Raw genomic sequence first — 26,375 nt, forward strand, 5'->3', positions numbered from 1 at the left:
AGTCAAACTATTGAGATACAGCCCTTGTTAAAACATGTTAATAAAAACATCACTATATAATAAGTATCTTTACTTGACAAACTGTAGATGAGCACTTGACGTATACAGGTGCATCTCAATAAATTAGAATGTTGTGGAAAAGTTCATTTATTTCAGTAATTCAACTCAAATTGTGAAACTTGTGTATTAAATAAATTCAGTGCACACAGACTGAAGTAGTTTAAGTCTTTGGTTATTTTAATTGTGATGATTTTGGCTCACATTTAACAAAAACCCACCAAATCTCAACAAATTAGAATATGGTGACATGCCAATCAGCTGATCAACTCAAAACACCTGCAAAAGTTTCCTGAGCCTTCAGAATGGTCTCTCAGTTTGGTTCACTAGGCTACACAATCATGGGGAAGACTGCTGATCTGACAGTTGTCCAGAAGACAATCTTTGACACCCTTCACAAGGAGGGTAAGACACAAACATTCATTGCCAAAGAAGCTGGCTGTTCACAGAGTGCTGTATCCAAGCATGCTAACAGAAAGTTGAGTGGAAGGAAAAAGTGTTTGAGTGAATTTGAGTGAACTTCACAAGGAATGGACTGAGGCTGGGGTCAAGGCATCAAGAGCCACCACACACAGACGTGTCGAGGAAGTTGGCTACAGTTGTCATATTCCTCTTGTTAAGCCACTCCTGAACCACAGACAACATCAGGGGTGTCTTACCTGGACTAAGGAGAAGAAGAACTGGACTGTTGCCCAGTGGTCCAAAGTCCTCTTTTCAGATGAGAGCAAGTTTTGTATTTCATTTGGAAACCAAGGTCCTAGAGTCTGGAGGAAGGGTGGAGAAGCTCATAGCCCAAGTTGCTTGAAGTCCAGTGTTAAGTTTCCACAGTCTGTGATGATTTGGGGTGCAATGTCATCTGCTGGTGTGGGTCCATTGTATTTTCTGAAAACCAAAGTCACTGCACACGTTTACCAAGAAATTTTGGAGCACTTCATGCTTCCTTCTGCTGACCAGCTTTTTGAAGATGCTGATTTCATTTTCCAGCAGGATTTGGCACCTGCCCACACTGCCAAAAGCACCAAGAGTTGGTTAAATTACCATGGTGTTGGTGTGCTTGACTGGCCAGCAAACTCACCAGACCTGAACCCCAGAGAGAAGCTATGGAGTATTGTCAAGAGGAAAATGAGAAACAAGAGACCAAACAATGCAGATGAGCTGAAGGCCACTGACAAAGAAACCTGGGCTTCCACACCACCTCAGCAGTGCCACAAACTGATCACCTCCATGCCACGCCGAACTGAGGCAGTAATTAAAGCAAAGGGAGCCCCTACCAAGTATTGAGTACATGTACAGTAAATGAACATACTTTCCAGAAGGCCAACAATTCACTAAAAATGATTTTTTTTTATTGGTCTTATGAAGTATTCTAATTTGTTGAGATAGTAAATTGGTGGGTTTTTGTTAAATGTGAGCCCAAATCATCACAATTAATAGAACCAAAGACTTGAACTATTTCAGTCTGTGTGCACTGAATTTATTTAATAAATGAGTTTCACAATTTGAGTTGAATTACTGAAATAAATGAACTTTTCCACAACATTCTAATTTATTGAGATGCACCTGTACACACGCATTTGGATATTCATCTTCCCTGCTGTATTAACGAGGTATAATCGGATGCGGTGAGTGCTTGTGCAGCAGTTTGAGTATTAACAGATTAGGACAGGTTACAGGATAAAGGACACAGGCTTTCACTGCATGCTGCCTTCAGTCATCATTATCTGTCTCTGACAGACAGCTATTTATGTATGTTAGAAAGCGTGTGGCTCATGTGATTGTGCAGATCTTTCTGCTTGCTGACTGTGTGCATAAATACACCTAAATGTTATTGTGTAGATGTGCAGAAGTTTAAGAAAGAGGGGGGATGCAGGGAGGGGTGCAGAATGCATCTATTTCCACAAAATATCACTAGACAACAAAGCAGTTCAAAATGTCAGATTTTATTAGACTCCACAGATCCCTGACAGTTCTGCGAGTGCAGTACAGTGTTTGATAGCAGAGCGTTGAGCATCATCTACACCGTCTTTTAACACTTACAATGCTTTTAATTCCATGCTGAATGCAAAACAAAAAATGACTTAATGACAGTTAAGTATTTATGTTTACAACATGCAAGTAACACTGGATGAGAAAGTAATAACTGGAGATTTAATAATAATTTATTTCACATTTATCGTAATTATAATAATATCTTAATGAATGATTTCCAGCATCAAACTGCTTGCTTGTCCACACTGCAAGCGGAAATACAATGCATTCATAACCTATTAGAACATACTTAATACTTAATTATGGAGATTGACTTTAGGCCAGTGTGTGGACGGGGCGTCCCGGAGTGAAGCCTAAAACACAGAAACCAGGTAACAGTGTGTTCTGTTGTTTGTAAAGGTCCTGGCTGCTTTGTTTTTGGAGAGAAAGCGTTACCTCGTCACGCCTGGGTAGTAACACACAGTGTAAGATGTGGATGATTGGAAGGGGCTTACCCTTGTGAAGAAGAAGTTCACTTCAGCATACTTTTAAAAAGAGTACTTATCACAGAAATAATATACTTTAAAATAATTTACTGAAGTGCCAAGTGGATGTAACGTTTTTGGATACTAAACTGCATGTTATTTGCAATGAAATGAAAATGTATTATAGTTTGCATTTATGTTAAATGCAGTTAGTTGAATTTCAGAGTGTATTTCTCACCCACTTAAGAACATCTTTATATGTAATTTCATAATTATTGCTGCTGTCTTCTGTGTTAAATGTGTGAATATGTGTGATGAATAATACTGGAAAAACTAAAGTATACTTTAATGCCATTTCGACTGAAACATACATGACATGGATTTGTGAGTACATCCTTATAATGATGAAGTTGCAATTTGGTACATTTAAAATAATTAACTTTAAACGTAAAACCGAATCAGTTAAAATTATAATCAAATATTTACATGTGCTTAAAATAAGTGTACTTAGAATGATAACAAAGTGCACTTTTTAAAAGCGTACTTGAGAAAGAAACATCGTTATGAAAGTAGACTCTCTTTAAGTGGCCTTTTATTTCATTAATGTTATATTACCTGCAAGAGCAGTTTTAAAAAACATACTTTTCAGGTTAGTACTTTTCAGAATGTACACTACAAGCTCACATTCAATGCGATTAAGTGCACTTCTTTTTCACAAGGGTATTGATTTGCATCTTTCTGTTCTTCCAATTATTTCCAAACATCCATGGCAGCGGTATTACAAAACCACACTCTCGCTCAAATATTCAACCATTTAAGCATATTGCTAGTCTGTTCCCATAGTCAGTTTCTCCCGACAGGAATGAACAGACTTTTACTTATCAGGAGGCTCGCAATATCATATATTTGCCATAAAATGTAAGTGATGAGTAAGGTGCTGCAGAATTGATAGTGGAATCATTCATCATTCAAAAGATTTCTAATGAATTTGGGTGAAATGTTGCTACTGTTAATATATTTTAGAAACACAAAGCCATTTTAGTGTATTAATGATGTACTCAACTCTTGTCATTAAAACTGATATATAAAAATGAATGATTGGATTAGTTGTCAGCACTCTTTAGCTGGCCCCTGCTTCCGCTTTGGCTTCAGGGGGGGTCACCTGGTTCATCCACAGGAGCTTCAGCACAGGATCCACATACTCCATGAAGGTCTCCTTCACTCCCTTCTCAAGCAAGTAGCCCTCGCTGTCGACCTCCACATTCTCCTGTCCAGCCACGGCCTCCATAGACGTCTGCAGGAGGCGCACACTGGCCAACACCGAGCACTGCAGGAGAGACGTGTTCATGTATGTGAGGAAACGCTTCGGATGAAAGTGTCTGCTGAGTGCATATATGTTACTGTAAGTACGATACGCAACAAAATACAAGTAAATATACATGCATGTGGAAAAATACCAGAATTTGGGGTTTGTTTCCTATATTACGGGTTTAATCTGCTATTATATATTAACCTACCTTACAATAAAAAATATTTTGCTGTACAGTATGTATTGCAATTTACTAGTGTTTTAGTAAATTATTAGAGTGTTTTTGTTGTTGTTGTTCTGAAATGATCTATTTAGCAAAAATGCACTTCAGTCACTGTAGTTAATGTGATGCATTAAATTACACTGAATCTGTGAAGCGCCATTAACTAAACATGAGCAGTATGGGTTACACTTTACAATAAGGTTCATTAGTTAACATGAACTAAGAATGAACAACACTTCTACAGCATTTATTAATCTTGGTTAATGTTAATTTCAACATTTACTAATGCATTATTAAATTAAAGGTTGTGCTTGTTAACATTAGTTAATTAACAAGAACTAACAATGAATAACAATGTTTTCATTAACTAACATTAACAAAGATTAATAAATACTGTAATTAATGCATTGTTTGTGTTAGTTAATAGATTAACTAATGGAACCTTACTGTAAAGTGTTACCACAATATGTTATAGTTAATAAAAATATAGCTGTTCATTGTTAGTTCATGTCCATTAAATAATATTAACAGATACAACATTTTTACTACTGAATTAAATAATGCATTAGTAAATGTTGAAATAAACAGTTAATAGAAGTATTTTTCGTTGTTAGTTCATGTTAACTAATGTATTTAAGTCATGTTGAAATTGATCAGATTTAGCTTTTGTAGCTAAATTCAGTGGGTTATATTGACTGATTTTTAAAACTCATGCTTTCTTTTTTTTTTTTACATCTATCCCTTGCAGTCTCACTTTCATTCGTGTCAAAACGAGTACGGTGCATGCTCTGATTAGGTCCATTGTGTGTATGCAAACCTGGAGCAGAAAGACGGACAGAACCACCGCTCCAATCGTGTTCATCAGCCCCATGTAATAGTAGACCAGGGCTTCTCTGCAGCCGCGGATGAAGAGGTTGAGCTCCTCGGTCTGGTGCTCGTAGTTGTAGTGGGCGGTGTTGTTGGTGATTCTGTACTGGATACAGGGTCTGGGAGAGCTAGGGTTACAGCAGCTGAAGGGCACACCGTCAATCAAGTATCGGCCGTCCACATTGCTCTTAATGCGGCTGAGGATTGAGAAAGGAGAAGGAGATGAGAGAAAGCTTTGAATGGCTGAAAACTTGTCATGAGATTGCTCTAAACGTTACCGATAGTTCACTTAACACTTTCCTACTTTTCCTACTGTTGCATTTACAAAGACATCTCAGAATTAGTCTCGTGTGATCTGAGAACAAGTGATCGGTGTTTATTAACGTGAATCATAAATGCATTTTCAGTGGTCCTATTTTCTTCAAATAGATGCTCTTTACAGACACTCTTAATAATTATGATTCCCACTGCATTCGAAACAAAATATCAAATCATGTGGCATCTGAAAATGAACGATGGTAGAGATTTCTCACATTTCTGAGCCATCTCAGAGTGATTTATAATGGATGTATGAGGTCTCAAGTGTCCTAAATAGAGTAAAACGGATGGTAAAGGGACCATTGTGGTGTTCTCAACCTGAACGCATTTCTTTATTTGGTAACACTTTAGTTTAAGATCTGGTTCTCACTATATCAGCATGCATATTAGTACTTATAAAGCACATATTAATGCCTTATTCCATATTCTAGATCCCTTAATCCACCCCATACCTAAACTTAACAACTCCCTTCCTTTATTCTTGGAAATATGTTCTTTTGATGAAGGTGTGTAAACGACGAGGCGGTTCTCATATTTGGGTGAACACTCTCGCTGACTCACTCCTTGACCTCCTTCGAGCTGAAGTCCAGGTAGCGGTTGCTGATCCACTGCACCTCGAACCAGTCCCTGTAGTTGCTGTTCCCGCAGCACTGGAACTCCATCTGAAGGCGGTCGATGGTCTGCTTCTGGAAGCAGCGGCCGGGGGTATCGGTGTCCTTGTAGAAGCGGATGCCGTTCTTCAGGCCGATCTTCAGCGAGGTCTCCAGGCTGCCCTTCATGGCGTAGCTCAGGATGACTGAAATCAGCATGAGCGTGGTGAAGAAGACCGAGCATCCAAAAAAGGGCTTCAGGAAGGTCTTCCATCGCGGGAACCGGCCGGGATCCAGGGCATCCTGGCAGATTCGACTGGCGAAGTAATTGATGCCCATTGAAGCCAGACCCACAATCATCAAGGTGTTGGGCACACAGTGGATGTCTGTGTTGTCCATTACCTAAAGCACAAGATGTTGACGTCAGGCCATTTTGAGCTCAGACTGCATTTTTTTTTTTTTTTTTTATTAGAGTAGATTATATGTAATACAGATCAAATTAACCCCTAAATTACCCTTATAACCCATGTACATCTGGAGAATATTGGAGAGCTTTAGGCTGATACATTAACAGCAGGCTGTGGCTCAGTTTTCCATTATGATTACGGTGAATTTGATAATCCATTGAGACTGTAGTAAACCAATTATTATAAAGCGGATCGTTCCGGTCCTTGATTCTGATTGGCTGAGCTGCGTTCGAAGCTGTTGTAAATTACTCTACAAAGTAACATACACATTTGTTTACTTCTGTGTGTTGCTCGGCAACCACTTTGTTGCAACCACAACGGTTTCTGAGGAACTACATTGTTTGGTGGAAGAATACTGTTTTTATTAATATCATTACACTTTATTTGCTCTGTTTTATTTTGTGAAACCTTACTATGTATTTGCAGTAACTGTTTTATAAAACCAATAAGCCTTGTGAAGCCATGGTTTACAGTGAATTTATAACACCTCGTGCCTAACAACGCCCCTTAGCTGTTATAAATTAACTGTAAACCACAGCTTCATGGGGCTTATTGCTTTAGTAAAACACTAATCTTCAAGAAAGGATTTTTTTTTCTTTAAGGGAAAATATAAATATATATTTAGAATTTTTACAGTTTTTTAAACAATTATTTGATGTGACGTGGGATCTAAGCAGCGTTATTTTAGTTTTCTTTATTTAATATTGTAGTTTTTATTAATGTTGTGTATTTTTTTGTAATTTTATATTTTTATTTTTTTTTTTATGTGTTTTTTTTGTTGTGTTTTTGCAATTAGTTTTTTATGTTTTTTTAAAATACATTTTTATATTTTTATAAATATATAAATGAGATATGAGACATATATATATATATATTATTTCTTTCTTTTTTATTTTAGTTTACTATAATAACCCTGGATCTGAGGCTGATTTTTACAGAATGGACTGATTAACTTGCACTGCACATATATTTGGGTAAATCTGAATTTAATTTCTGTTACACAAAATATTATCATTCTCATTTTTGGACTGGTCATTTACTATCTAATGAAGAACATGCAAAAGTGATTTGTAGTATCACACTATATGAAAAATTTAAAAAGTGCAAAAAATAGACAATCGTGTATGGCCTTCGTAGAGCTGATGGCAGTCTTCATCATCATCATCATCATCATGATTGATAATGACCCATCGAGACTGTTGAAGAGCTCCTCTGTAAAGGACAGCTCCTTAAGCCTATTACGAGCGGATTAGATCATATTTATATTCACATAGGTTAATCCCTGCCAGATATCTCTGAAACGTTTAAGCCCTTAACATGTTAATTTATTAACGTTAATTTAATATTATTTATTATGATATTTGTCACTTTGCAATAGTGATTCTATAACCTAAATCAAATTGCTAATTGGACAAATGTTTAATTAACTGCTAAATAATGTCAGTGCCAGCTCTGAAGGTCAGAACTAAGCATAGCTTCATTGTATAATGCATGGAATTATTAGCAAAACACATCAAGCAAATGAAAGACATGAGGGTTATATGGATACCTCTCCCCTCCTTCGAAGCTCAGTCTTTAGGAAGCATCCTAAAGTGAAGGTAACGGCTCCACCCAGAGTTGCAAACCACGAGAGCATCCACAAATACTGGGCCAGCTTCACCCTTTTCTGAAAAGTGAGCTTCATCTTACCCACAACCATTGTGAAAGAGTATTGCGGTGTAAACCTGAGAGAAAGGAAGGCTGGAAGAGTGTGAAAACACACAGAAGTGTTCAAACTGGGAAAGAGATGCTGAGAATCAGGCTGGAGCTTGTGCAAAAACAGGTAACTCTGCGTAATCCGTTAAGTTCCCTTTCTCTGTCAGAATACGAGATCAAATCGATTTCGTCCGAACAAGGCAGCCGCTATTCTGTATGTTGTGGTCACGTAATCCGGATTGTTTGGTGGTGGTCCCCCCGTAGTGATGATGTCCCCTCAGTGCCCGTCAAGCTCCATGCCCATAGCTGGGTGAGACACACTGGATCCTGGGATCTTACCTGTAATCCCTAAACTATCCTATTACAACAGCCCTCTCCAATGAGAAACAAGGCCACTGTCTGCTCAGCAAAGCCAGGGGTGCACCGACTCACGTAGGTACAGGATAAAGATGATGAATGACAGCCAGAGTGATTGAAGCTGCCTGTGAAGCTGACAGCTGCTAGACTCTGCGGAGCTGAACTAAAACTGCAGGAGTGATGAGGACCTCCGCCTTCCTTCAAAGCTCAGTCTAGTTCTGAGCGTCTCTCGGTTCAGAAGAGAACCAGTTCACTGAGCCACGAGAGCAGACCCTGGTGTCTGAATCTCAAAACTCATACACACATTCAGACTGGAAAAAAAGGATTAAAGGATTCAACAACCTTTATGAGAACCTTAGGATAATAATAGGGTTAGGTCAGGTCATTTATAATAATGTAATATAATATCAAGTCTCCGCTTTCTCACTGAATATAGTCTTTTGCAGACCATTGTGAGATGGATGTAAAATGTGTTTTTGAACTTTGCCGAGATGTCATTGGCTTTTGATTTAATTTCAGTTTTATTTAAATCACTAGTTAGTTGATATTAAATATTTGTAGCGATGTGAATAATTTAATGTTCCGTGGTGTGACGTGCAACACTCCATGTACTGCAAGTTTATTATTTTAAACAACATTATAGTTTTTAATTTTATGGATGCAGCTTCTATGACTTATTAATTGGGAGTCTACATGTTATATTTTTACTTTTTATCAATTATTTGTTTACACTGCAGAGTAAAATAAAATCAACTACAAAGGTTAACCACGGACTACATGATAGATAGTATTTCAGCTTTCTTCTCCATTAGTTATGGAGTTATCTTAATTGTCAGGTATTTAGTATTTAGGTGAAATCGTATCTAAATACTTTAAAAGAACTGCATGTAATGCACATTAAAATGTTCTCCTTTAAATATTAGAAACTCCCAACATTAATGTTTGTTCTACTTTTATTTATTTTAACATGCAAATAATTACAGACTTTAATACAAACATCAACAGCAAGAAAGAGGCATTTTACAAGCTGGCGTACCACTACTTCAAAAAAAAATATTAATAATAATAATAATTCAAAATCAAAATGACATTCTACAGCATCCTGCAGTTTGTCAAAAGAATGTAATGTGCTTTTTATTTAATCTTCTATTATATTGTCACTCGTATAACTACAGAATAGCATGAAATACAGACAGTTATTACATAGTTATTACATTTTAAATGCATTCGCATTTATCTATTGAGAAAACATATGGGATCAGCTATGTATATATCACACGGGTGATGTTTTTCCTATTATCTGTCACTTAATCTTTCACACAAAACACAACTACACATGAAGATTTATATCATCTTATAGAGGCTCTCCTTTGTTTTTCACTCCCGATTCTCTCCTTTAACTACAGCATGTATAGTTATACTTCAACAGAGGTTTACTTCTTCTTCTTCTTCTTGGTGCTGCATGGTTCTCATACACAAATAAAGCTAATATAGAAATACTGTAAAGAGTAAAATGAAGAAGTAAGAGTATTAGAAGAATTACAAACACATTAGCGTGTGCACCTAAAGCATTAGAATTAAAATGTGTATTAAATAAATATGAATAAATATCTAACGAGCAGGTTTTAGTAGCTTTTGTTCACTATTTGATCATCTTTTGTCCTCGGAGACAAATATCTATCACTGTGATCCTAAACTAAACAGAACCCACTTTAATGAAATAGCATTGACAGTCCATTTTACAGACTTTTTTTTTTTTTTTTTTTTTGACATATCCCATTGCTAATAATTCGTTTTCAAATCTATTTTTTCCCTAACAAACATCAACCAGCATTAAATTTCTACATTAAATATTATACGTTTTTTCTATAGAGTAGCCTAAAACTATGCATAAATAGGCATTCGGCTATGATTGTCATTAGAATTATTAGCAAGTGATGCCAGTCAGTCGTTGTTTAGAGATAGAGCATGTTGGTGACTTTCCATGACATTAAAAATTAATTATTCCCAATTTAATAGCCGGTGGGATTTCACAAAATCTCGACATCTGATTAAAAATAAACACATTATGATTTTCCCTCTCTGTTTTCTTGCATCAGTGATAAAATGCAAGTTGCCAGACTGGTTAACCTGTACTTCATCACTAATATTTACTACAATAATCAATATATAACGAGCATTCCCCGTTCTAGCATGTGCCAGGTGTTAGTCACAGGTGTGTGCTCTCCCCTTCATGAATGAAGTGGTTGAGCATTTTCTGAGCAGACTCCAGACCAATCATCCCGCTTCTGTCCTCTCTGTTCGCTTCTCTCCAGTCACTCACGATCTCGTCTGCGTGAGACACTTGTGACAGGTGCAGGTCCATCATGGATTTATTGCTCCTCAGCTGGACGAGGTGATCCTGCTGCTGCTTCAGGTGTCCGGTGGAGTGGATGTCCTCCAGGCTAGCGGAGAGCGTGCGGATGGGGCAGCCCAGGTCACGCACCTCTGTGATCCGGTACACGTCGCGTGCTGGACCTTCGGGACTCTGCTTGAAGCGGGCCAGGCTGGCATCCTCGATGGGAACCGGCAGGGTTTCGGGGTGGACGGTGAACTTGAGATGCGGTATCTGTAGGCCGTGATGAGCTTGATGAGGTTTGCTCTCCTCACCCCCGGACTCGCTCTCCGTGTCCTCCATCCCCCAGATGCCTTGCCTCTGCTGCCACTGGAAATACGGAGCGTCTGCACGATTCACCCTCGGGGCGAAGTGTTGTGCCTCCTCTCCCATTTCTGACCAATCGGATTCCTCCTCCTCTGGGAGGGTTCCCAGCGACTGGTCATCGGCATGCATGGAGACTTTCTCATAAAGCTCACTGTCCATGAAGGGAGCTGGAGGAGTTGCGCCTGGAAGTGGGTGTGTTATGGGATCATCAGACTTCAGATGTTTCTCCAGGGCATCCTGTAGCATTGATGTGACCTGAGAACACAGGAACATCATTAAATCAAGCCAACTCGTTCTGAATGGACACATATTTGGAAAAAGCATGAATGAACTAATCCCTGCACATAAGACTTTATGTAATACAATGCATTTGACTCATGAGATGAAATGTTAGCCTCTTATATTCATCATCTTGATATTTGAATGGAAATACCGTAAGTAACTAAGTAGTACGAAGGAGCATCTACATAAATGTGAATATTGCTAACAGACTCAAGCTCTCACATTCATGGTCTCTAGACTGTGGATGGTCGTCTTGGCTGCAGACAGATGTTCTGTGAGCTCTGAGATCCGCTCGTTCAGTTGCTCTCGCTCTCCATCCATACTTTGAGACTAGATTGAAGTAACAAAACAGACAGTAAAGTCAAAAAGTCATATTTAAAACAAACAGAATTTGTTGTGAATTTTAAATAAATGGCATTAAATGGGACTAAATGAAGGGTTAAATTGGGCTTTACCACACAATGCAGTTTTTTCTCCAGAAGGTGGTTGGTTTGTTGTGTGCAGGAGTAGTTGTCCTGAAGTCTGGTGAAACAGAAACCCATATGATATATTCACATGAATTCTTAAAAAATAAAAAAATAAAAACATTTTTTTTATTCTGGGTTGCACTAAATTAGAGCAACTCAGTGATTGGTTGGTGCAGATTTTATTTTGTATAACGACAAATATATACAATTTGTCTTAAAAACAGAAATAACATTACAGTCACCTTTCTAAAGGTTGTATGCTGCTCTGGTAGAACAGAGAGCCAAAGGCTAAATAACTCACTCATCCTTAAAAAACATAAGTACACTTCAGTCAAATTTTGAAAAGATTATTCCTTACAAAAATTATTAACTTTAAAAGAATAAAAGTCCATTAAAACTTACTATGGTGTTTTAATCTATGTTAATTAATTAATTGCAATTAAAGGAAAACGTATTAACATTTATATTTTTATTAAATGCCATGAGTGTTTTCTGGTACTTAAGTAGGACTTGATTACATCTTTAGGTGTCATTTAATAATTAATAATATATCATGTATTTAAACATTTTTGCAATTACAAATTTGTAAGTTGGAATTTTGTACATTTAAATAATATTTTTTATCTAAATGTAACACCAAATAACACTACAATAAAAATGATAATCAATTTACATGTGCTTCAGTATCACATCCAAATAATTGCACTTCTTTAAAGAACAACAACATATTATTAAAATATAATGAATTGAAAATGTACTTTAAAGTAAAACTTTCAATTTGACATTATTACAAAGTGTACTTTTTAAAAGTGTAGGTTTGTTGAGACACATTAAATAGTCTGTCTTTAAGTACACTTAAGTGGTTTTTTATTTCATTAATATATTATCTGCAAGTAAAGATTTTTAAGTAAAATGCACTTTTAGAATCTGATGTACACTACAAGTGCTCACTACGTTTTACGAGGGTAGTATGGATTAGCTCAGATGAAAAAAAGTGAAATCTGCTGTGCTGTTTCTCTTGTTAGAGGAAATCTTATATAAAACCATCAAAAGCTAAAGAAACAGATTTGTTGTTAAATGTCTTAAAAATGGTTTGTCATCAAATTCAGCACGGTCAAGTCTGCCCTCTTATATATCTCTTATAAAAATGTATTCATTGTTAAATGTAGGGTTGACTAAATGAGTAAAAGTACTGTAAATGTAGTGTAAGCATATGTATATAGTGCATGTCGGAGCATGTACACTGTCCTCAAAAACACAAACTCTGTCTGATGTTAAACAAGGCTGAAGGTTTTAGCTCAAATCCTGCTAAAAACAGCATTTTTAACTGGTCTATTTTATGTGCATGCATTATATATTAATCCAATAGAATAGAATAGAATAGAATAGAATAGTATAGAATAGAATAAAATAGAATATAGCACAGTGCAGTTTAGTCTTGTGTCTCACCTTGTGAATTGCTCCATTAAGCTGCTAAGCTCAATGCGAGTTCTTTGTAACTCAGATTCAAGGAGTTGGTGTCCGGTTTTAAACTCAGCTCCCATGCATTTCATTTGCATAGTGGTCTGCAGCAAGCTGTGGTGGAGATTCTCATTCTGCTCCTGTAACATCCTGGATGGATTAAACAGACAGACAGTCCATCAAGCACACCTCCAAGAAAACAACCACACACAGGCTATAAGATACACAATGCTTTTATGAGCGATGACATGCCAAGAGGGGATCATTTGGGAAGCATATTGTTTCAGTAGCATCCTGACGAAGCCGAAAAGCCATTTCCAGAACCAAAGTTAAGGCAATTAGTACTTTAGCAGGCAGCATGCAAAAAAAGAATGCAACAGTAAACAAAAAACTCACGTTAACCTCTCCAATGAATCCTTTTCCTATGCAAACATGAAAGCAGAGGCAAATGTGGAAAACATCAACAACAAATAATAATCAGTTTATATAAATATGTATATTTTTACTCTGCTTCAACATTTAAGAAAAAAATACTCACCTTTGGGAAGGAGGATGACTCTTGGTAGCTCACTGTGGATTGATCGTCCTGGATAGTGGAGTTTACAGATGAATCTGACTTGTTAGAATGTGGAGAAGTAGACCGCTGGCCCACTGGAGAGTGGCGAAGATGGCTTGGGTGATCATCATTGTGATGATCCTCTTTGAAGTGGGAATGATAGTGGTTTGATTCTGTATGAAAGTGGTGGTGTCCTGTATGGGAATGCTGATTATCCGAGTCTGGATGGTCATGGTGATGATGGCGATCTTTGGAATGATGATGGTGGGACTCTGGTTGGGAATGATGATGAGATTTTGAATGCTCATGATGTGGAGGCTGGTTAGTCTCTGCACTGGATTGGTGAGGGGCATTTGAATGGGAATAATGGTGGGATTCCTGAGACTTGTGGTGATGGTAATGATCTGATTCAACAGGGGGGTTATCATGACTTCCTGAGTGGAAATGGTGAGGGTGATGTTCCGGAGAATTATGATCACTTTGATGGTGGAAGTCCAAATTGGAAAGGTGACCTTTAAAACGTGACGTGACGTGATTTGTGGACTCTGAATGTGAGTTGGGATGATTTTCATAAAGATGGGGTGAATTAGAGCGTACAGGGATTTTTGGCTGAGTGTCAGACAAGTGATGGTGATGAGGATTATGTTGAGTGTCAGTATGAGAAGAATGATAATGGTGTTCAGGTGTAGGGGATGTATCACGTGAATGAGAATATTGGTGAGTTTCAGAGTGGGAATCATCGTGGAAATTACTGTTCTCTGGCTCTGAAACTGAAGTGTGATGGTGATGATCAGGGTTGGGTGAGTGATTAGGATGGGAATGATGATGGCGATGGTGAGCCTTGGGATGAGAGGATTCAGAATAATGGTGTTGCTGATGGTGTGTTTCTGAGTCTGTAGAAAGATGAGATATACTACCATGGTGTTCTCCATGGTGGTGGACAGGAGGAGGAGGTGAGTCATAGTGATGAGATTTTGGATGGGAATGATGGTGGGAAGTTTCTGAATGGGTGGAATGATGGTGTGAAGATGAGGTGTGGTGACTTCCATGGTGGTGATGTGGTGGTGAAGGTGAATCATGATGGTGGTTTGATTCCGCGTGAGAAGGATAGCAGTGAGCTTCTGGATGATGGTGAGTCCCTGATTTAGAAGAATGTGTTGGACTGCGGAAAGATCCATGACGGTTATGTGATGGAGAAGGTGAATGGTGGTGGGAATCTGAATGAAGAGAGTGATGTTGTGGTGATGGGCTACGATGAGTTCCATGACGGTTATGTGATGGAGAAGGTGAATGGTGGTGGGAATCTGAATGAAGAGAGTGATGGTGTGGTGATGGGCTACGATGAGTTTCATGATGGTGATGTGATGGTGAATGATGGTGATGGGATTCTGGATGGGCATGATGGTGATGGGATTCTGGATGGGCATGATGGTGATGGGATTCTGGATGAGAATGATGGTCATGAGACTGGATGGGCATAATGGTGGGGGGATTCTGGATGAGAATGATGGTCATGAGATTCTGGTTGGGCATGATGGTCATGAGATTCTGGATGGGCATGATGGTGAAGGGATTCAGGGTGGGCATGATGGTGATGGGATTCTGGATGGGCATGATGGTGATGGGATTCTGGATGAGAATGATGGTCATGAGATTCTGGATGGGCATAATGGTGATGGGATTCTGGATGAGAATGATGGTCATGAGATTCTGGTTGGGCATGATGGTCATGAGATTCTGGATGGGCATGATGGTGAAGGGATTCAGGGTGGGCATGATGGTGATGGGATTTTGGATGGGCATGATGGTCATGAGATTCTGGATGAGAATGATGGTGATGTGATTCTGGATGGGCATGATGGTCATGAGATTCTGGATGGGCATGATGGTCATGAGATTCTGGATGGGCATGATGGTCATGAGATTCTGGATGGGCATGATGGTGATGGGATTCTGGATGGGCATGATGGTGATGGGATTCTGGATGGGCATGATGCCAGTTTTCAGATTCTGGAGAACAAGGACATGAAGGCGGGCTATGATAGTCTTTATTGTAATGGTGGTGTGATGGAGATGATTTGTGGTGTGAAGATCGATGATTCAGTGAATTAAAATGCTGTTCTTTGGGGGCAATTTGGTGCTTTTTCTGACTTTTGTGGCCATGTTCAGTCACAGATGAGAGACCTTTTGAAGAAGAACTAGTACAGCTTGTATCACTTTTTGTACTGTCACATCGATGCCTGGGAACAGCCTGATGCTGTTGCTGATAGATGAGGTCCCTTTCAGGATTTGAATGCTTGTTGGAGCGGGGGGTCTTGCTGGATTGTGATTGTCGTCTGGAATGGGAGCGCTTACTTGAGTGAGAATGCTTACTGGAGTGCGAGTATTTGCTGACATGGGAATTAGCAGTTGATGTTATGGATCTGGCACTGCTTCCCTTCCGGCTTCTGGTAATTTTTGATGCCTTTTCTCTTTTATGTTCAGGCTTTGGAGACGATGTCTTTGGAGATGTTGAAGTTTGACCAGGGCTCAAGGGCCTATGAACATCTGTTACCCCAAGGGATGTAAGTCTTGATGGGCTAAGCACCTGCCTTGTGATTTCATTCAGAAAGGCAGAAAACTTCATCTTCTCCTTCACAAAGTTCTTATGAGGCTCTTGCTTCTTTTTTTCCCGCCCCTTCTCATCCAAGTCTCCAACACCAGCATGACCTGTTTGCCTCGACAGAACCTCCATAGACTTGGTCTTTCTTATGTTTGCAGCCCCTTTAGCATGATTGTGTTGTTGCCCCTTATTGCCCTTTTCATTCTTCTGTTGAGAATTGGTTGCAGTCTTCTTGGCAGTTCCTCCACTTTTTTCTTTGACAGTCAGGTTCTTTTCCAGGCTTGTGGACTTCTTCAGTTGGTCATCAGCATCCAATAAAGGCATTGTATCTGCATCATCCTCATCATCTTCAAAGGTTCTCCGTCCTCTGCTGATATCCATACATGATTGTGACTGCTTTGAACGTTGAATAGCTCGCTTGGACTCAACAGGCAAAGGAGCATTTTCCAGACTGCTTTCAGAAGACCAAGAAGAACGTGAACCAGAGGAAGAGGAAGAAGAAAAGCTGGAATTGGATAAATATGATTTGGAGGAAGAAGATGAAGAGGAATTGGAGGAGGAAGAGGATTCAGAACTGGATGAGCTTGATGAAGTCTTTGACAAGGAACTAGAGGAAGATCCAGAAGAGTTTGAGGAAGTGACTGAACATTTAGAGTGAGTTTTCTTTTTCGGTGTGTGACGTTTATCCTGACGTTGTGGATAATGATGATGATGATGGCTATCAGCTTGGGGGTGATGATGGTTATAATGCTCATGAATGTGATGGCGACCACTGCTGGCATCTGAAGTACTATAGATAAAAGTGAAGAAAAAATAATTAGTGGTTCTTACTGAGGCACTATTTATTAGTTACTATTACTATTACTCACTAAAAACCCATTACTTATTTAAGTATAAATTCATCCAACACCATTTATGCTGTAGATATAATGGAGACCAGTTAAGAGCTGAGCAGGTAAACCTCCCTCCCCTGATCTCAAGGGGTGCACTAGCAACTGACACTAGAGTCTGCAGGCTTTTGTGTCCTTATAGTGCCCCCACCTCCCTTGCCAGAAACGGCAGTTCGAATCCTGCCTAGAGAGGGTCAAGTAGATCCGGAGGGGTTACGTTGGTGCCGTGACCCGGATGGAAGTGAGGTTTAAAGGGGTGAGTGTAATGGAGGCCATGCATCTAGTAAGAGCTGTGGCAGGTAAACTTCACTCCCCTGATCTCAAGAGGCATGCTAACAAAAGACACTAAAGGTTGCAGTCTTTAGTGTCCTTGTTAGTGTACCTGCCTCCCATGCTGGAAATGCTGGTTCGAATTCCACTTAGAGAGGGTAAAGTAGAACCAGAGGGGTTAAGTTGGTGTGAGGTTTAGTGGTGTGAGTGTAACAGAGGCCAGGTAGAAAGAGCTTTGCAGGTAAACTTCACACCACTGATCTTTAGAGGTGCAGTAGCAACTAAGGCTAGTGGTTGCTGTCTTTAGCGTCCTTGTTAGTGCACCCGCCTCCCATGCCAGAAATAATTGTTTGAATCCCACTCGGAGCAGGACGAGTAGAACCAGAGGGGTTGCATAGACATGAACTACACATAAAGCCATGTGGCTTGAATAGCATAAAAACTTGCAGGTGGTTTATTTTGACTTGGGCTTGTCAACAACCACTCAGAAAAACCATATAGCAACAATCTAGCAAAGCACGAGGAACTACTCACAAAACCATAGCAAACAACTGCTTAGCAACAACACACATTTTCTTAAGAAAATAATTGTTTATGTTTCTAAGTTTTTTTTTTTTTTGCTTCAAGATAACAACATGTATATACAGTATGCATATTTACGCATACATTTTAACGAATGTTTTATTAATGTTTCTTTTTTTTTTTTTTTTTTTTTACAAATACATGTCCTATATTTTTATCACCTCTTATCCTCATGTTCCTCTGGAAGGTGTGCACCACGTTGGTGTTGATGGTGACGATGAGATGAGTGGCGACGCTGATGGTGAGGATGATGATGGTGTTGACTATGGTGATGTATCTGATTATGAGCCATTGTCTGTGTTCTTGCTTCTCCTCAGAAAGACAATTTAATTTAATTAAATTGTTCTTGCTTTGTAAAACTTTTAGTTGATTTCCGAGCAACAAATCATCCAAAAGTGTAATGGGAAGTACTGTGGGAATACATAACAGATACGGTAAAGGTTTGGTAGTGTAATTTAAAATGTAAAAACATATATTGTTAGTTACAAAGCTACAAACATATTAAAACTATTAGAATATCAATATAACTGGCATTTAGATGATTTAAACAAATGGGTTACTATAACACAGTATACTTATCTTAAATAAGAAGAATAGACAGGAATTAAAAGAAAATACTTAATGAATGTGTCAAATAAAATTGTAATACATAGCTCTCTTTTCTCTCTCTCTTTAATTAACATAAAATAAAAACTGTTACAAGTTAGCTTTTAAGTTATTTTAATAAGTCATTTTAAGTTAGCTAATAAGTTAGATATTGTGATATTGCAATATCTTACCGTAAAATGATCAAAAATGCCAACAAAGAAGCCAGACTTCCTCAAGGGATCAAGGAAAAAAAAAAGTGTGATATCAATTTAAAAACACAATTACAACTCTTAATTCCAAACAAATGAAAATTATAAGCCACAGCAAACAAATGTTGCGTACTTGAAGGCTTCGAGAGAGATGATGAGAGCTCTGGTATTTTCACAACTTTTCTATGCATGTCTGTCCGGCCCCTTTATCTGACCGGGCTGATTTTCCAGCAGCCATCAGCACAGTCTGAGCACCAGATGTCAATAATTCCTGTCCCACTGTCTGAAGTGCCCATGGCAAATTTGTACAGCAATGACAATAACATCAATTCACTTTGAAGGGGAGATTATTTTCCATGGAAGGCACTAGTTGCTACTTCTTTTAATTTTGGGGGGCATCAGATGAAATAAGCTGCATAATTATCTTTTTAAGACTTTAGAGATGTACAGAATCTGCAAAATGTTGATTATTTTACCAAAATAAGAGGGATCATACAAAATGCATGTTATTGTTATACAAATTTGCATAATATACAAAATGTATATTTAGTCCAGACCTGAATAAGATATTTCACATAAGAGATGTTTACATATAGTCCACAAGACAAAATAATATCTGAATTTATAAAAATGACCCTGTTCAAAAGTTTACATCCCCTTGATTCTTAATAGTGTCTTGATATCTGGATGATCCACAACTGTTTTTTTTATTCTTTTTTATTTTGTGATGGTTGTTCATGAGTCCCTTGTTTGTCCTGAACAGTTAAACTGAACTCTGTTCTTCAGAAAAATCCTTCAGCTCCCACTAATTCTTTGGTTTTCCAGAATCTTTTTAACCCTTTCCAGCAGTGACTGTATGATTATGAGATTATGAGATATGAGATGAGACAACTGAGGGACTCATTTGCAACTATTACAGAAGGTTCGAACATTCACTGATGCTCCAGAAGGAAGAACCATTCATTAAGAGCAGGGGCTGAAAACTTTTGAACTGCGCTTCAGAAGCTACAGAAGATACTTACATGTTTCCCAGAAGACAAAATAAGTTCAATTTACCCTGATCTTCAAATTCAAAAAGTTTTGTCTTATCTTCTGGAGCATCAGTGAGTGTTTGAACCTTCTGTAATAGTTGTGTTTGAGTCCCGCAGTTGTCCTCAGTGTGAAAAGATGGATCTCAAAATCATACAGTCAATGTTGGAAAGGGTTCAAATACACAAAAGATGCTAAGAAAACAAAGAATTAGTGAGCGCTGAAGGACTTTTCTGAAGAACAGCGGGCAGTTTAACTGTTCAGAAGAGACTCACGAACAACTATCACTAAACACAAACACACAGCTGTGGATCATTCAGATAACAACACAGTGTTAAGAGTCAAGCGTATGTAAACTTTTGAACGGGGTCATATTTTCTCCTGTGGACTATGTGTAAACGTCTCTGTGATCCCTCTCATTTTGGTAAAATAATTCACATTTTGCAGATACTGCAAGGTGTATGTAAACTTTTGACCACAACTGTAAATATGTTTTTCAAAAAAGTGGAATTTTCACCAAGTAACAGTCTCATCTTTTAATTTTGACCTTGCACGCGGTCTTGTCATTTTAATAAAACACTGATAAATTAGTAAATTGACACAGAACGTATTGCACTATGGTCCATAGTTTCCTTTGCTTGTATCTGTCATCACTGTTGATGCATGTGTTAATGCAGCGAGGCTGATGGAGGACGGAATCATTGAGAATCAATTTGAATTTACAACGTTAATCATAAAACACGTTCACAGGCACATGTTTGCCCTCGCCACTGTTCAACAACGTGACACATCCTGACGCCATAAAACTAACAAAAACCATGAAGCTTTATGAAATAAAAACTTAATAAGAATAACAGCTGTGATAATATATGTCTGATTCACAAGTGTTCAGCGCTTTACAGAGTACAGAATAATACTGTACAGCAGTATTTCACTGTATTTTTATTATTTTGTAATTTGGTTGATTTCTATAATATTTTATTATACTGTGTTTTTGTATTTTTTTATTTTATTTATTATTTTTAATAATTTTTATTATTATTTTTATTATTATATAATATATAGTTAGTACAGTATATACTGTAAATCTATAGTTAGGGTATACAAGTAATAATACAACTATATTTCAGAATAACATTACAAAAGGCAATCCAGACAATGTTTATCATGTATACTGTATTTCATAGAGAATCCAAATATGAAGTCTTCAACTAACAAGAAACACTCTCATGAGAACACTAGGAGAGCTAGGGAGCTGAAATATGTCATCAAAAACCATTTTGAATGTTATCCATGATTTATTTTGTTTATAACAACCGAGGTCACGCCTAACAATGTGATTTATTTTGGGACTGTATTCCAAAACAGCACAGCTTCGAATCTTTTGCTCAACTAAGGCACTTGAGGTTGTGTTTTATTCTAAATATTCGACTGTGAGGTAGTTGTGATCATATTCATAAGAGCCACTTGTACCTTTTTTACATGAGAAGCAGCAACACCTGCTTCGGGGCAGAAACGGGATCTCCGGGGTTTGTGGGTATGTATTATTTAGTTCGTTCCATTCCATGCTAGAAACAATCAATGATCAGTTATGTAACAGTGCTCAGAGACCCAGCTATAATCAATGTCAAACCACAACGACATTTAACCTTCAGAAAGAGACCAGAGAGACGCAGAGCTGACCCCAGCTGAGCCCGAGTGAAAGCCACGCAGGGACTTTCCTCTCATTATACAACAGCAGACTCAGACGGGACATGACCGTGTGTCAACGCACTGCCTCCCTCCAAATCAGCACACCTTTGCTGAAAACCCTGTTGCACACAATCTACAGCACGTCTCCGTCATCTGCTGCATTCATTTAGAAAGGAAACGGATATGGTAAAGTTATAATTGTTAAAATGCCTGTGGTTACTTTACTGATTTTTATTAAGCAGATGTAAAAATAACTTTTATGTTGCATATTTATATACATCCATGACTGATTAAAAAAAAAACAAAAAAAAAAAACATGCAATTCTTTTCTTTTGCTTTGCATTTTGTCTAGTCTCAATAAACGGTTGCATTTGTTTAAAAAAAAAACTGTATCTTTTGTATATTTTGTAATTTTTCTTTTTTTTACAATTACCTCAGGCTTTACAGGGTTAATTTACATTCTGGAAAACAAAACAGGAAATTAGGAAGCGCTTCAATTTAATGAAAAAATAAAAAAAAATGGTTACTTCTCATTACATAAAGGACTGGACAAAGAAGACGATGTTAAATAAGGCTACATTTATATATAAAAAGGGAAGTCAGCGAGGTGGGTTTAACCGTGTCACGTCTACAGATCTTATTTCAGGCTGGTGACGGTGTTGAGAGCGGACCACACCACACACGCTCTGGAACAACACCTGAACACTGAAGATCAAGCGCTCGCGCTAGTGCTGAGGACAGTGACAACCACTGATATAAACACATCTAAACATCTACAGCGCAACTAACTGAGAAATCAAAAAGTCCAGAATCAGTCTCTTTTTAAACAGTATGTAATTAAGCCAGACAGAGCGTATGAATGTAAATGTAGTACGACTGACTTGTCTGTGATATACTTGAAACGTTTTTACAACAGCATGCACACTTTCAGCTCTGACAGGCTACTGCTTTAAAACACTGTTTCCTCAGACATTAGGACACTACAGTTGTGTAGTAAACACAAAAGATCTGCCGTGAGATTTGGGGTAAATGATTTTAACCAAACTGATAAATCAAATACGGAAGACGGAAGAAAAAAAAAAAACACACACAGAAAGACCACCAGGTTTTTTCATCAGTGAAATCTCTGAGAATTATTGATGATTGTAGTGTTGTGAAAATCAAATTATATCAGAACAACCAAACTCTAGAAACAAGCTTCCAGTCAAGTAAGGTTTAGGTTTAAGGGCAGTAAACGTGATGGATAATAACCAAGCAGTAAGCTGAGAAGTATGACGTGTGCTGAAAACGTCCAGAGCGTGTGGCTCTTTATTCAACAAACAGTTCAAAACTTTCCGCTTCCTCAAACTCTGCATTCATCTCCGCAGCAAGAACGTCCAGCTCCGACTTCTGAAAGAGCAGGAGAAATCACAGCCGATCAGAACAACAGACAAGCGTTTATAAAGAGAGCCCTGCATTTCTGTGATTCTGTTGGGTGAAGTAGAAGTGACAGTGTGTGCTTCCATCAAGAGACTGACATCCAGGAAAACTCTCCACTGCTCTGCAGGCTCTTTACAGGATTCAGTGCTCTTCACACGCAGAAACAGAACTGCTGACTGAGAGCTTCTTTGAGGAAGCAAAAGAGGCTCTTTAGAGCATCACTGCGAAAAGTGTCCCTGATTTGGAAATGTTCATTTTAAAATACCTTTACATTTTTTTTTTTTTAAATCAGCATTTTAAAAATGATCATTTGCTAAGCATTTTTTCACCCTCAGATCATCTGAGATCAGGATGAGTTTGTTTCTTCATCAGGTTTGTAGAAATGTAGCATTGCATCAGTGTCTCAGCAATGGATGCTCTGCAGTGAATGGGTGCCGTCAGAATGAGAGTCCAAACAGCTGATAAAAACATCACAATAATCCACAAGTAATCCACAGCACTCCAGTCCATCAGTGAACATCTGGAGAAGACAAAAGATGAAACACATCCAGCATTAAGACGCTTTTAACTTGGAGTCCATAATCCATGATATTGATTTCTGCAGTGATAATATCATCTCATTGGAGAGAACTCTGCACAGATCAAACACTGTTTAAACAGATTGTGATGTGAGAGACAACAGGAGATGCACTTTTTCACTGGAGGAAGTGTTATTATGGATTTTTTGAGTTAAAAGCATCTTAATGCTGGATGTGTTTCAGCTTTTGTCTTCTCCAGATGTTAACTGATGGACTGGAGTGCTGTGGATTACTTGTAGATTATTGTGATGTTTTTATCAGCTGTTTGGACTCTCATTCTGACGGCACCCATTCACTGCAGAGCATCCATTGCTGAGACACTGATGCAGTGCTACATTTCTACAAACCTGATGAAGAAACAAACTCATCTTGATCTCTGATGAACTGAAGGTGTGTGTAAATTTTCAGAAAATGTTCAACTATTCCTTTAAGAGCATACACACTTCACCTTTAAACCATGTCCTTCCCGACTCGCTCTCACCGTTATCTGCTGCACGCGCCTCCTCCTGGCCGTCTTCTTCCCCAGACACACGCCGGGGATGTTGGGGTCGATCTCTGGAGGGTTGGACGCGCTGTCATCAGCAGCGGAGATGTTGAAGAGGGAGCCCAGAGGAGCCAGTCCAGATCTCTCCGCTGCACGCATCACCTCCGGCGTCCAGAGCCTCTCGAAACCAAACAGCGTCTCTCGGGTGTTGGGAGAAGTGGAAGGTGCAGGATGGGATCTGGGGCTTTCGAGGGACCGGTCCCCCGCACTCAGGCGACTGTAGGAGCGCCGCACTTTCTGGGGCCACACGGGGTCCTGCTCCGGCTCTTTGGGCAGAGCAGACGGAGACAGAGGCCGGATGGCCGAGAGGACTGCTGCTACAGCTGGAGACGACGTCACGACTTCAGACGATCCGTCCAGATTCTCCTTGTTACTGTCACACAGCGCCTACAGAACATCACACGTGTGAGGAACAGCCCAAAACACAACACACAGCCATGATACCAGGAAGAGCTTGTGAGAATGACCTGGGTTTTCCTGGGTGCAATTTTCCTGACAGTGATCGAGCGCTTCACAGCCGCCGGTGGAGCCTTACGAGAGAAAGAGAGACGTCATCACATGACACATCCATGATGAGGAACCACACCTGCTGCATGACTCTCAACTACAGCCAATACACTCACATCATGTGAGAAACCCTGAGGTGTCTGATAAATCTTGGTTTGACTGTACAAGCAAAAATTAACTACTCTTATACATGAATATGTGTTATTCATTTAACATACCGACAGCTTCTAAAATACACTTATTTCAATTTTATATGCTTTTATTAATCCTCATTTAATCTCTGAATAATAACGGGATTTAGTTACTTCAGTAATCTGTCAGTATCTAATGCATGTTAGAGGATGTCAGTGCATCAGTATCACACACTCCAGCATCAGTCCAATGTTTTGGTCCTCGTTAGAGTCACACGTGTCCATGTAAACCACGAGAGCGGAACTCGCCTCAGCTGCGGGAGACTGCTCTCTCGCGCATAACCTGCCGGATCTCCTTCTCGAGGGACTCGCTCCATCTGAATCTACGAACAAACCGTTCAGAACGCGTTCAGAAACACTGGTTACCGGATCACATGTGAGATCAGCAGTAAAGACACTCACTTCTGCCTCCAGCGCGGCTCTTGCTCATCCTGCTAAGCTAAGCTAAGCTAACACGATCACAACAAACGACCTTCACGAGCTGCGCCTTTGTTTTACTAACACTGACTAATCCGTTAAATGTTCTGTTAATGTTATATGAAGTTACATAGAAACAAAGCTCTGTTTTCGGATGTAAACGAATCTGCTCTTCGTTCAAATTCGCCCGCGCGGGGTGGAGCTACACCAACTACTTCCGGTGTGTTAAACACGTGTGTTCCTCTGGGGCGCGTTTATGAACAGAGTACACCCCTCCGGTACTCGAGTGAAAGCTGGTCAATATTACTCCAGTACAAGCGAAAGATGTGTACTTCAGTGAGAGTACAGATGAAGGTCTACCTGTGTTTCAATAAAGAATAAAACTCATGAGAAATGGGTGGTGAATTCATTCTTCTTGAGTGGATTTTGTTTTAAAAAAGTGATTTATTGTTAGGACAGTTTCATTTTTAAACACAAAGTCTGGCTCAGACAAGAGCCGAACAGTTCAGGATGATCTTTAGGGCCATACACACCTTTTTTATTTTTGTTTGTTTGTTTTTTAAAGCAGAACATAAGCATGAACATACAACACAACAAAGAATATTTTTTGCACTTAAAATATATTTCTTTAAGTTTATTTCCATAAAATCTTTGATCTTTATACAAATAAACGTCTCACACACCACCTGGGAAACTTTACTAAAAACACCCATACCAGACCTCCACAACTTAATCACAATACAGTAATAAACTAACAAAAACAGCACGATGCTGGCTACCTGTGGGGTTTTTTTTGGACAAAAGTTGCAAATATTTAACTAACAGTCATTCTGAAAGATAATAAATGATTGAAACGTACTTATTTTTTGTTTAGAAATGATGAGATTTTCACAACTCTAGAATTATTTAGGCTGTATATTAATACTTCTCTGCTGAAGTGTGAAAGGCCTTCCACTAGAGGTCAGCACTGAAGTCCAAAACCTGAAACCAAAGACCTTCCAGCGTATAAATCCACCACCTTATGAAGAATGAACATTCACTACAAGGTGCTTTC

General features: G+C 38.7%; 4 protein-coding genes across 13 annotated transcripts in view; all 4 read right to left on the reverse strand.

The window, feature by feature from the left end:
- Positions 1-1,977: 1,977 nt before the first annotated feature.
- LOC109062135 (RDS/peripherin-like protein xRDS35) lies at positions 1,978-8,400 on the reverse strand. The gene is made up of 4 exons (XM_042757062.1): positions 7,834-8,400; positions 5,789-6,219; positions 4,860-5,106; positions 1,978-3,837 (listed from the first exon to the last, which is right to left on the reverse strand). The coding sequence occupies exons 1-4, from the start codon at positions 7,981-7,983 to the stop codon at positions 3,631-3,633; spliced, it is 1,035 nt and encodes a 344-aa protein (XP_042612996.1). The 5' UTR covers positions 7,984-8,400; the 3' UTR covers positions 1,978-3,630.
- A 1,085-nt stretch (positions 8,401-9,485) lies between these two features.
- On the reverse strand, positions 9,486-19,240 carry LOC109062128. Its single transcript, XM_042757421.1, has 10 exons — positions 19,160-19,240; positions 18,309-18,459; positions 17,098-17,195; positions 16,391-16,999; positions 13,786-15,813; positions 13,644-13,669; positions 13,236-13,397; positions 11,775-11,841; positions 11,542-11,649; positions 9,486-11,292 (listed from the first exon to the last, which is right to left on the reverse strand). The coding sequence occupies exons 1-10, from the start codon at positions 19,238-19,240 to the stop codon at positions 10,546-10,548; spliced, it is 4,077 nt and encodes a 1,358-aa protein (XP_042613355.1). The 3' UTR covers positions 9,486-10,545.
- Positions 19,241-21,313: 2,073 nt separating this feature from the next.
- Positions 21,314-25,490, reverse strand: LOC109069491 (sororin-like). The gene is made up of 5 exons (XM_042757064.1): positions 25,307-25,490; positions 25,154-25,227; positions 24,674-24,736; positions 24,144-24,593; positions 21,314-23,054 (listed from the first exon to the last, which is right to left on the reverse strand). The coding sequence occupies exons 1-5, from the start codon at positions 25,332-25,334 to the stop codon at positions 22,974-22,976; spliced, it is 696 nt and encodes a 231-aa protein (XP_042612998.1). The 5' UTR covers positions 25,335-25,490; the 3' UTR covers positions 21,314-22,973.
- A 392-nt stretch (positions 25,491-25,882) lies between these two features.
- Positions 25,883-26,375, reverse strand: part of LOC109057149 (CAP-Gly domain-containing linker protein 1-like) — a 41,257-nt gene continuing 40,764 nt past the window's right edge. For 5 of the 10 annotated variants that reach the window (XM_042757065.1, XM_042757071.1, XM_042757068.1 and 2 more), the window contains one exon: positions 25,883-26,375. This exon is cut by the window's right edge. The gene's annotated coding sequence lies outside the window, so the exon portion shown is untranslated. The other 5 variants (XM_042757072.1, XM_042757070.1, XM_042757069.1 and 2 more) reach the window with 1 other exon arrangement.

Source organism: Cyprinus carpio, chromosome A5, assembly GCF_018340385.1.
Source record: "Cyprinus carpio isolate SPL01 chromosome A5, ASM1834038v1, whole genome shotgun sequence".
NCBI lineage: Eukaryota > Metazoa > Chordata > Actinopteri > Cypriniformes > Cyprinidae > Cyprinus > Cyprinus carpio.